Here is an 11,697-nt window from a genome sequence, read left to right on the forward strand (position 1 = left end):
TGCGCTTTCCCATAGAAAGCAATGCAAAATGGATTAATTTTTTTTCTTCCTGCACTGATGATAGTCATTGTTTGGATGGGGGGGCTTTTATCCATTTCTGCAGCCACACATTCGATCAATCAGTAGCTGAACTGGGTTCCACCCAGTCAGAAAAACAAATTAACCAAAGAAGCCTCAAAAACAAAAACACAAAATAAATAGCAAAAACAAAAGTACCAAACGTAATCCGTTCTGGAAGTCCGTTTGACTTCTGAAATGTTTGAAAACAAAGGCGCAGCTTCTGATTGGTGCAGGTGACCTGGAAACAATAGCTGGCAGTCGCATTAGACGTTCGGCTTCTGAAAAATGTTCGAAAACCGGAACATTTACTTCCGGGTTTTTGGCATTTGGGAACCAAGGTGTTTGAGAACCAAGGTACCACTGTACAGGATTGAATCTCCCATGATTAAAAGTACACACTCACAGCACAACTGTGTTTATCAGCCCCAACAGAAATCCCTATCCCTGCTCAAACCTCCAAAGTTTAAATTACAAAGAAGTCAAAACTAAAGTTCAGTAGCATCCCTTAGGCTTCTTCTTTCCTGGTGCTCACAGACACTTTAAAATTCTCAACCCAAAGCCATTCCAACCTTCACCCTCAAAAAACCTAAACATTTGTGTTGCAGTGAATCTTAAAACATTCCTAATCCTCCTTCAGAAAGCTATCAGGGCACCTCTAAAAAATTAGCAAAACAGTCTCGCCTTTAGCACTAAAGAGAAAACAAAAGCAATTTAAAAAACAATAAACATTTCTTAGTCTTATCATCCCTACCAGGCAAAGAAAACAAATAATAAAACCAAAACAGTGATACAGCAACCAATAATTTAATCTCAAACCAGATACAGAAATTAAGCCTTTGTAATGTACTTGGGTATTTTCTTTTTGATCTTTTCTTAGGTTGTGGATCAGGGCCTCCAGATTCAGGCTTCAGTTCTGTAGCACAGAAAACTTCAATGTGCCTCTCCAAAGAGATTGAGCAAAGCTCCCGGTCATTCTGTCGCTCTGTGTTCCTGCCCTGGAACTGAGTTCTGGGCTAGTCCACTACACCCCCTGACTCAAACTGCAAATCAGAGTTGCTGAACCATTCATGCTGGCAGCAAGAAATGTCCCTCTGTGCTTTAAATGACAATTCTGGATCACAGCTAGGATTGTCTTGATGGTCTTGCTCTCATTTTTAAAAGACATCTAGCCATATGCTGCAGTGAATGAATGATTATGATTATACTATACTATACCAAAATGTTTAAATTGTCCTCTCCTGCCATACTTGTGGGACACGGGGGGCGCTGTGGGTTAAACCACAGAGCCTAGGACTTGCCGATCAGAAGGTCGGCGGTTTGAATCCCCGCGACGGGGTGAGCTCCCGTTTCTCGGTCCCTGCTCCTGCCAACCTAGCAGTTCAAAAGCATGTCAAAGCAAGTAGATAAATACGTACTGTTCCAGCGGGAAGGTAAATGGCGTTTCCGTGCGCTGCTCTGGTTCGCCAAAAGTGGCTTAGTCATGCTGGCCACATCACCTGGAAGCTGTACACTGGCTCCCTCGGCCAGTAAAGCGAGATGAGCGCCGCAACCCTAGACTTGGTCATGACTGGAGCTAATGGTCAGGGGTCCCTTTACCTTTACCTTACCATACTTGTGTGGTGCGCCACACCTTTTGATAACCACTGCTTGAAATGCGTGATTGAGCAGTAAGGCAAACTTTGCAAGATTTTAGCTGCTGGGTGAAATTTCCCCCTGAAATGGTTATCATAGAAACTAGCTTCCAGGAGCCTTCAGGTTTCACTTTGTAAAAATTACATTGCTGCAGAATCAGTGGATTCTGACCAGACAGGATAAAAGAGGGCGCTCTTGTTTTCACTGAAGAAGCAGAGAGCATTCCTAGCATCTAATCAAAAGTACCCTTTACCTTTTTAATGCAGTCCTTTGTTTGTATTTTGTTGTTGTTGTTCATTTCTTTCCATTATCAAAACTACAATGTGCTTATAGGAGGGGGGAAGGGCATTAGGTTTTTAATTTTCCTGTTTTAAGCATTCAGAGGAAGAATATAATTAGAGGCTCATTAGACAGTGGTTGTTGGGTTGCTGTTTTTTACCACTTTGCTCACCTGGTTATGTAAGCACTTCTGGGTTACTGGCATGAACATTGGGTTTCTCAGGTGAAGTAGAAGGACCCAGTGCAGGATGCATATTGACTCAGGCCAAACAAAATATGTCATCTATGCTATTAAGGCAGCAGGATAGTCACAGGCCAAGTGTGACACATCTGTACTGTTGATGGATTGTGATACCTTTTCCATGCCCTGGCAGTCGTAGCTTGGCTTCACCCTGCATGGCCTCGCAATCTGTTGCTCATTTTCCTTTTTAAAGTGCTAGCAAAATTTAGCTGCATTTTAAAAGCTGGAGGTGGGGAGCTTTATCTGACTCCGGGCAGATTTTGTCAGCTCTTTCCCAGAACCTAAAAACTTGGTTCAGGCAGTTTCGTATGCCTATTCCAGGTTGTCGGCTTGCAGCCTGAAAGGTTTAATAATAATCACGTGATATATGTTCAAGAAGAGTTTCTCCTGATCCTGACAAGGAGAGCTCATTGTAGGCAACTTGCTTTGATGGTATCTGGGAGCCAGCTGAAACCTTCAGTGCCTTAAGCACCAACATTGGGTGGTCTAGTCCCCACTTACTTAAATACCACAGTTGTGTGTGCATGTGTCTTCTCTCCAGATATTTTTGGGTTCCAGCTTCCGCCAGCCCAGCCAGCATGTGGTTAGTGGTCACTGATTATGGGAATTGTTGGCCAGCAAGACCTGGAGGGCTACAGGTTCACCACCTCTGAAATAAACCTTGACACCCATCACAAAGACATGCATTTTGCTAGCAATAAGTAAAAGAGCAACACTAATGGTCCGCTTGACAAAGGTCTGTTATAGAAGCTTATAGAATCAGAGTAGCAAAATGAAACAAGCAAAACCTGTACATGCAGTCATCACCATGCTTTTTGTTGACAGAATTAGCCATTTTTGGGACAGGGGTTGATAATCGTGACTCAGAAAGAATGTAGATTCCTTTTCTCTCTCTCCTTCTTTTGTTTACTTATGCTCGGAAAATACACCAGCCTGGTTACAGATCTGGTGCTGCATTTCCAGCTGCATTGAAACTCACTCCATTTAAGCTGCCTCTCTGGAAACGTGGAAGGAGGCAGCTGTGCAGCGGTTTTGCCATTGGGTCACAGAGCTAAAAGCTATCAGAGCTAAATATAAGAAGCAAATAGGAGTATTGGAAGAATGTGAAACATTCCAGACAGGCTAAAAATGTCACATTTTAAACACCCTATTATGTACCAGGAGGAAACGAACAAGTTTAGTAAGGCTTTATTGAAAAGATCTTTTATCCAAATGGGGTTGGCTGTAAAATGTTATTGGTCTGAAAAAGATGATTAATTTTAAGTAGACACGGGCTACGCTCCTTGCCAAACCCAGGTCATTGTTGATTACCATCTGTTTCCAGAGTCTTTCCAGAGTTGCTTTTCATAGCAAACCTAACCTAGTTTCTCTGCTCTGGTCTGAACCACACAAATTGTAGTCTTATTCTGGAGTTTGGAACCATTGGGAAACTGCAAGACTAACCACCAACACTACCACATGTTACAGGCTTGTGGTCCAGCCAGTACATGACTGATGTCAATAGTTTGACGTCACCTCTCTAGCCATATATACCTGCAGCTTAGGACAACACTTCACACACCTGATAAACTGAACTCTAGTCTATGAAAACTAATACATAATGAATGTATTGGTCTTCAAGCTGATGCAAGACTATTGTTTTTGAGAGTGAGTTTGGATGAATGGTGGGAAATAAGACTAGGGTGCAGGAACCTGATGTGTTCACCGGCAGGCCATAAAGCAGAGTGTCCTCTTCTCCCTGGGCTTCTGAGAAAACAGTGGACCTGCCAGCAACAACTCTAGCCGCCTGAGAAACAGTTTCTATCCAAATTCGATTTTGGTTTTAATCGCCGTGTAAGGCGTCTCTATGGGAGTATATTATATTTAAAAATGGGGTATCAGAGTTTTTAGGGGACTAACCAGGTTGGGATAGCTGGCTTGTTGGTTTTTGAATGTCTTATTATTTTAATGTTGTACTTAATCTTGTTTTTAAGTTGTATTTTAATCAATTGTTTTTATACCTGGTGTTAGCTGCCCTGAGCTTGGTCTTGGCTGGGGAGGGCGGGGTATAAATAATTTATTATTATTATTATTATTATTATTATTATTATTATTATTATTATTATTATCAATTTCTTTGTTCTGCATGGGACAATGACAATAAAGATTATTGTATCGTATTGTAATAGTACAGCAACAAAAGCAGTACCCAAGGCTGGTCCAAGGGCAGCAGAGTCACAACAAAGTGTTATGCAAGAGGCACAATGGGAGCAGCCCATGGTCACCCTTGGTCAGGTTTGGCACAGGCACAACTTCCATTCCCAAGCAGAGCAGAGAGCTGGTACATAGATATTGTTCCTGCAGCTCTTCCAGCCCAGCCTTGGGATTTTTTGTCTGGAGCTGCTGGAATCATCCCCAAACCTCCGCGGACTCCTATCAGCTCCCTTTTCTACAGAGGTCTCATTGAAAAGAAGGTCTTACTCCTAAGGAGACCTTTCATATAGTTGGACACGTCTCCCGATTGGTTGGGTTTCCATCTGGCGTTTTAAGTTGCCATCTTTCCCTCAGGCTTGGGACCCATTCAGCCTTAATGTCAGAGGCTGAGCTCACTCTGGGACCCTCGTCACAGGATCCTGGCTCCTTTCCCCCAGATGGAGCCTGACCTAGGGCTTGATGTAAGGCCTCCCCTGGCTAAGACATGACACAGTGCTGGACCTCCACATTGCTGGTGGTCATGTTACCTGGGGTTGAAGGGAGAGTCCAACATCTGAGAGGCCACAGGTTGCCCATCCCTGCCCTAAAGGTATCACTTCCAGGATTATAAGCATTTGAGCACTCGAAGAAGAGACATTTACAAGTTGGAGGGTCTTATCTTGCAGTGCTTTGACATCATTTGACAGTCTTGAGCCTCATAGCATATTCGCTAAAGCATGAGACTCATAATCTAAGGTTTGTGGGTTCAAGCCCTACTTTGGGCAAAAGATTCCTGCATTGCAGTGGGTTGGACTAGATGACCCTTGTAGTCCCTTTCAACTCTACAGTTCTATGATTCCACAATTCTAATACCTTCCTTTGAAAGCATCAGGAGTGGGGAATCGGTGGTCCTCTAGGAATTGCTGGATTGCAGCTCCCATCATCCCTGACTAAGGGTCAGGCTGTCTGGGGCTGATGGGAGATGGAGTCAAACAGCAAATGCAGGGCTACAGATTTCCAATCCCTGAATGTGTACACAACTTTGCTTCAGCACATTCCTTGATCTTGCTTCAACACCACAGTTGCATTTCCCATCTCCATAATATCACCCAAGGCTATCTTGTGCTATCGGAAGTTGATTTCTTTCTCCTCCTCTTCTTTCTTTCTAGGAGCTCGCCAAGAGGACACCCAGTAAACATGCAGATTATCAGGCAGTGCAGAACGCATTACAGGCAATGAAAGCAGTCTGCACCAATATCAATGAGACCAAGAGGCAGATGGAGAAGCTGGAAGCCCTTGAGCAGCTGCAGTCTCACATTGAAGGATGGGAGGTACGATGGCTGGAGGAACAATGAGCCTGCAATCTCACCCTCCAACTGTTTTGGGACTACAACTCCCATCATCCCTAACAGGACCAGTGGTCAGGGATGATGGGAATTGTAGTCCCAAAACAGCTGGAGGGCCAAGTTTGACCATCATTGCTTTACATGCTTGAACACTATGGGACTTAGATCCAAGTGCATATGCATAGTTTGGGCTGCTTGATATGGTGGCAGGTTTTTGCAAATAGTACATTCTGTTTTTTGAAATGTCATGTAGGACTTTCCCCCTCATTGGTCTTAAGTGATTTATGGTAAGATTAAGTGGCTGTAAAAATTACACTAGAAAGTTTTTAAGGAGAGCTGTTTTCTTAAATAATGTTTTTCTAAAAGTACAGCATTTCATACAAATTATGACAGGCAACAATTACCATTGCATTAAAATGTACTATTCATAAGATAATAAAAGTAGAAAATGAAGATTATTCATCAATTGGTTAATATTAATTCTATCTGAGTATGTATTTCAGAACCATTCTAGGTAAAGAAAAAAAGGTAAAACCATTATATCAACCATTATATAATAGAATGATATAACCATTATATCAATGATATAACCAATTATATCAGAACCATTATATCAAGCACCAAACAGGGCAAACAAACCAAATCCCTGTAGAAAATTGTATACACTATCTCTAAAACGAATTCTAAAGTTAAATGTAATAATCTTAAAATGATCTTTATTTTACATAAACATGCATTTATTTTTGGAATATATATATATATATGTGTTGTGTGTGTGTGCTTTGCTAAAAGCAACTACATTCAAAGGCAGGGGAGCTTTTTTATGTGGTCAACAGAATCTCCTAGGGTTCAGCGTTAAAAGAGATAAAGAACAGGCACTTAGATGATTCTTTGTACGGAAAAAGGATGAAACTGGGGTGCATGCTATTGGCCTGGGGTTCTGTTTGCACAAGGCAACCTCTGGCAACCTGGTGCCTTCCAGGTGTTTTGCACAACAACTCCCATCAGCCCCAGCTAGCACATGGCGAAAGCTGGTATAAGTAAGTGCACTGATGGGATGATAAAGGAAAACAAAGACCTTTCCAATTTGCAAAGGAATGTTCCCTGCCTGATTGCCTAGAGATGCTTCACCACAGGAGACCAAATGATTGGCTATTTATAAGCTTGACAAAGAGGGAAATTTAGCAGAGATGCCTCTTGTGATAGAAGCTAGTAATCAGGGGTGCAGCCTTTAATTGAAATTCAATTAAAAGCCTTCTTTATAAGCTCGAAAATGCATCCCTAATTAAACAGACGTGATTTTTAAAAGTGTTGCATGGCTTTTAGAAGCATTGGTAAATGCCAATTTAGGAGTGGCATTCTCTTCTTCTTTCGAGGGGGAAATTTCTCTAGTTCAAGGATGGACAACCAGATGTTGTTGGATAACAACCCCCATCATTCCTAACTACTTGATCATGCTGTCTGGGGCTGTTGAGAGTTGAAGTCCAACAACACCTCGAGGGTCACAGATTTTTCTTTCCTGCTCTCATTCTAAGACAGAGCCTGCCACAGTCTATGCATGTAACATCTAAAAACAAATAACCCCCCTGAAAGTGATTGCTTTAACCATATACAAATTTATGCATACGTATTTAAAAATATGATTAATGAAAATGTATTTGATCAGTAGAAAGTATTTATTTGATCAGTCCAGCTAGTAAGGGATTCTGCAACCGCTTGGCGGATATGGAAGTTGGACATCTGTAGCAGAGGCTGTTGGTGGAAGTAGAGACTTTAGGGAGAGAAGAGTACGTCTTTTATTCTACTATATGGTGCTGTGATTGCTCAATGACTTCATGGATGTATTGGTGCCGGGAGAACAGTGGGCCTGACAGTTAAATTATCCAGCCTGATGGTTGCCAGCTGAGGAATCCTCCGCTGAAGCCATCTTTCAAGAGGTCATGTAAACTTCCTCATATTGGGCGTACTCCACAATTGCCGTTGTTGTTTTGTTTTAAGGCCTGCTCATTTTTCCCTTCAAAGATGTTCTTGGCATCCAACTTGAGCCACTTGAACAGCCCAAGATATCCAGCTGTGTGTGTGTGTTTTTGGATAGCCAGCTCGGCAAACAAAGCTCTGAGGCCATGTTTAGTGCAGCGAGACTCCAGGCTCAGTTGTAATACCATTCTGGACTTGATATGACTTGGGGCTTTTGAGGGGGGTGGGTGATAAGTTGGGTTGGAAGTCTGAAACCTCAGTTGCCATTTTGCCAGGACATCCACGGGAGGTTGTGTTTTATTAAACAAAACCATGATCAGGCTTGATTTTGTAGTGTTGAAATGTCCCACAGTGAGCATTCTGGGAACGAAAACTGTTTCTGATATGTTTATTGGTGTTATTTTACAAAAAAAAGAAAAAAGAAAAAAAGAGCTGTCCACCGTAATTCATTCTATTACTTGGAGAGTTCAAAAGGTAAAAGCAGCATTTGTCACCATTAAACAAAATCATAAAAATGTACATATAAGTTTGCCTCTATTAGGAGTTTATCTTGGGTCGATGTAGTTTTGAAATTGTTGTAACCTGCAGGCGACCTAGGAATATATAGGCAAAGGCCCTCCAAATGTTGTGTTTGCATAATAGTCTGATTGATTTTTAAAATACTTTAAAAGGTCTGCAAAACAAGTTGCAAAGATGTGTAGGTATGTGTGTTGCCCTGGGGGTTAATCATAGTAATTAAATTGTTACTACTCCTTTACTTTCTCTCTAATCATCTCCTCCTTTTGCCTCACTTCGAACATGATCAGGTGCTAGCACAGCCTTCCCCAAGCTGGTGCCCTCCAGATGTTTTGGACTTCAGCTCTTGTCATTCCCAGTAGGAGAAACAGAAACAAAATTATTTACTGATGTGGAAAAGACCACAGAGATATCAGCAGCCAACCTCTCTGGGAGGCTGCCACTACCAAAGAGCCCTCCTCTTTAACATTAGCTTAATCATTAATATTTAGGCTTTTATCCTCCTCAGAGTAAGCCCACTGAAATAAATGTAGCCCAATTAGTGATGTCCATTAATTTAAACAATTCTGTTCTGAGTAGAACTAACATTGGATACAACCCTTAAGCATTAATATTAACATGGTGATTTACAACAGGCATAGGCAAACTCCAGCCCTCCAGATGTTTTGGAACTACAGTTACCATCATCCCTAGGTAACAGGACCAGTGGTCAGGGATGATGGGAATTGTAGTCTCAAAACATCTGGGGGGCTGGAGTTTGCCTAAGCCTTATCTACAAGGATGAGAAATAGTTAGACAGTTTGCTACAAGCATACATGTTGGGAGCCAGTGTGGTATAGTGGCTAGAGTGTCGGACTAGGACCTGGGAGATCAGGGTCCAAATCCCCGTTCTGCTCTGAAGCTCACTGGGTGTCAGGGACCGCACTGAGGTGGAATGGTGGGAGTCTCCCCCTCCCCTTGATCGGGATCCTGAATCTTCCCAGGAACAGGAGGACAGTATAGATTTGGAACAGTGGTTTGCAGAGGGACATAGTTCAGAAGGCAGAAGCTAGGAAATACTGGATGGGGAACAGCTAGGAGGAGAAGCACTGGGAGAGAGAGAGAGAGTTAACAGATTCACTGTCTCTGGAAAGCATTTATCCACTCAGCCCAAGGTCAAAAAGAGCTGATAAGGTGGCAGCACAGAAAGCACATGGTTACGAGCTCAGGTTACAACATGTGGTAGTGACGTGGGTGACCAGGGAGGAAGTGGGTGGAACCCTTAATTGGGAGCACCGTCATTCCTAGGAAATGGATTCTTTGTTCTCTCGCTGTGATCCTTAAAGTTTCTAACTGGTAAGAAGACCCCTTTTCCTTTGTTCTGCTTATCTACTGCCAAAGGGGGGGGGGGAGAGCTGATTCCCTGAAGCCTAACACTGGGTGACCTTGAGCCAGTCACTGACTCTCAGCCTAACCTACTTCACAGGTTTGTCGTAGGGATCAAAAAGGGGGGGGGGGGCATAATAATAATGTATGTCACCCTGAGCTCCTTAGAGCAGAATATGGGATATAAGTGCTATATATATATATATATATATATATATATATATATATATATATAATCAGCAAGAGCACTCATTTAGAGTTAGAGGGAGGTATTTGTGGCACAGTGGCTTTGAGGCTGAATTGTGAACCAGGAAGCTCCCAGTTTAAATCTCCTTTCTGCCATGAAGTAGTTTTAGACGAGCTACTATTTCTTAGCTAAGGGTTTTTGAGATGATGTATATATAGCACACAGCACTCTAAACTTCTATATAAATGATGGTTATTATTACTACTCTTATTAGATTTGTTGAATTGTCTATACTTGTCCTCCCATTACCATTTTGCTGCTGAAAGTGTGAAACTGATGCAAATGTGGGCGCAGTGAAAATGGAAAGGAAGTTATTCTGCTGACAATGTGTGTTTCACAATCCCCCAATGGTTCTCTTTTTTATTCTTCCCAGAAAGACATCAGTAGGTCAAATTATCTCATTCACTTCCTTAGTCTGGTATGAACAGCAGATAGGGAAGTCACTGTTAGCATCTCCCTCCCTTCTCAATCACACCACAAAGCAAGAAATATACATACAAGCACACAAACAATACATTTCTCTCTTGTGATTTGCTGGGTGTTCGTCACTGCAGCTTGGAGGATTACTGTGTGTTTCTGCCCTTGGGAAAGCATAGCAAATGTACAAAAAAACCCCAGCTGTTTCATTGGATCTGGTAAAATTTTCATTCCAGTAGTTTGGAGTAGTCATGGAAACTTTGCATCCGTTTTTCACTTATGCCTATTGACTGCATTTGCATGAAAAAGCAAACCATGGTTTGCTGTTGCATGCGTGAGCAACCTCAAGCTCCTGGGCTCCTGCCTCCTCTTCTCCCACTTGTTTCCTTTCCTTGTTAGTGTTAAACCATAGTTTGCTTCTGGATCCTTTCCTTGTTAGTGTTAAACCATAGTTTGCTTCTGGATCTAAATGCGTCAAACCCATGGTTTGCAAAAGCCACAGTTTATCCAAATATTAAGTTAATAATCAGGACCTTCTCATTTGTGGAACTCTCTGCCCTGGGAGGTCCAACTTGCCTCCTTTTTTGTTGGTTTTCTGTTATCTCTTAAATATTTGACTTTGTTTCGGCAAACCTTTGGCCTGATGACAGTGATTTCCCCCCCTTGCTCCCTCAGAAAATGTCTTTTGTCGTTTAAAGCAAGAGCAACAGCAGCAGTATAATTTTGCTTCTGTTGTTTTTGTTGGAACTTTATAATTATTTTACTGCTATGATTTGTTTTCTTATGTTAGGCCAATCGCCTTGAATGCTGTGTCATGGTTTACAGTTGTACTGCAGTGTCTGAATTTATATGGTGTACATACTGTACAACACCTGGCTAATGAGGTGTGCAGCAAATAGCAGGTCAGGAGGAATTAAAGAACTTTTTAATGAGGGTGAAAGAGGAGAGCGCGAAATATGGTCTGAAGCTCAACATCAAAAAAAACGAAGATCATGGCCACTGGTCCCATCACCTCCTGGCAAATAGAAGGGGAAGAAATGGAGGCAGTGAGAGATTTCACTTTCCTGGGCTCCATGATCACTGCAGATGGTGACAGCAGTCACGAAATTAAAAGACACCTGCACCTTGGGAGAAAGGCGATGGCAAACCTAGGCAGTATCTTAAAAAGCAGAGACATCACCGGACATGACTGAACGACTAAACAACAACAAATCCACCCTCACAGGTTACTCTCTTGCTTGGACAGAGAGAACACACACGCGCACACACACACACACACACACACACACACACACACACACAGCTTTTCCATAGGATCATGCCCAAAGTTGGATGCAGTTGGGTCTTGTTGAATTTGCAGGATATCTTTTTTTTTAAACTGCCATCAAGTTGAAGCTTTCATTGGTATATATTGACTTCACTGCAGAATTCCCAGATCCTATGCT

General features: G+C 42.2%; 1 protein-coding gene across 1 annotated transcript in view; it reads left to right on the top strand.

Annotated features, from left to right (window-relative positions):
• Positions 1 to 11,697, top strand: part of PREX1 (phosphatidylinositol-3,4,5-trisphosphate dependent Rac exchange factor 1) — a 213,386-nt gene that overhangs the window by 115,654 nt on the left and 86,035 nt on the right. The window contains exon 6 of the mRNA XM_081916608.1: positions 5,554 to 5,715. Within this exon, the coding sequence (XP_081772734.1) occupies positions 5,554 to 5,715 (162 nt within the window). The remainder of the gene's footprint in view (positions 1 to 5,553; positions 5,716 to 11,697) is intronic.

The sequence above is a fragment of the Podarcis melisellensis genome, assembly GCF_964234715.1.
Source record: "Podarcis melisellensis genome assembly, chromosome: 6".
Lineage (NCBI taxonomy): Eukaryota > Metazoa > Chordata > Lepidosauria > Squamata > Lacertidae > Podarcis > Podarcis melisellensis.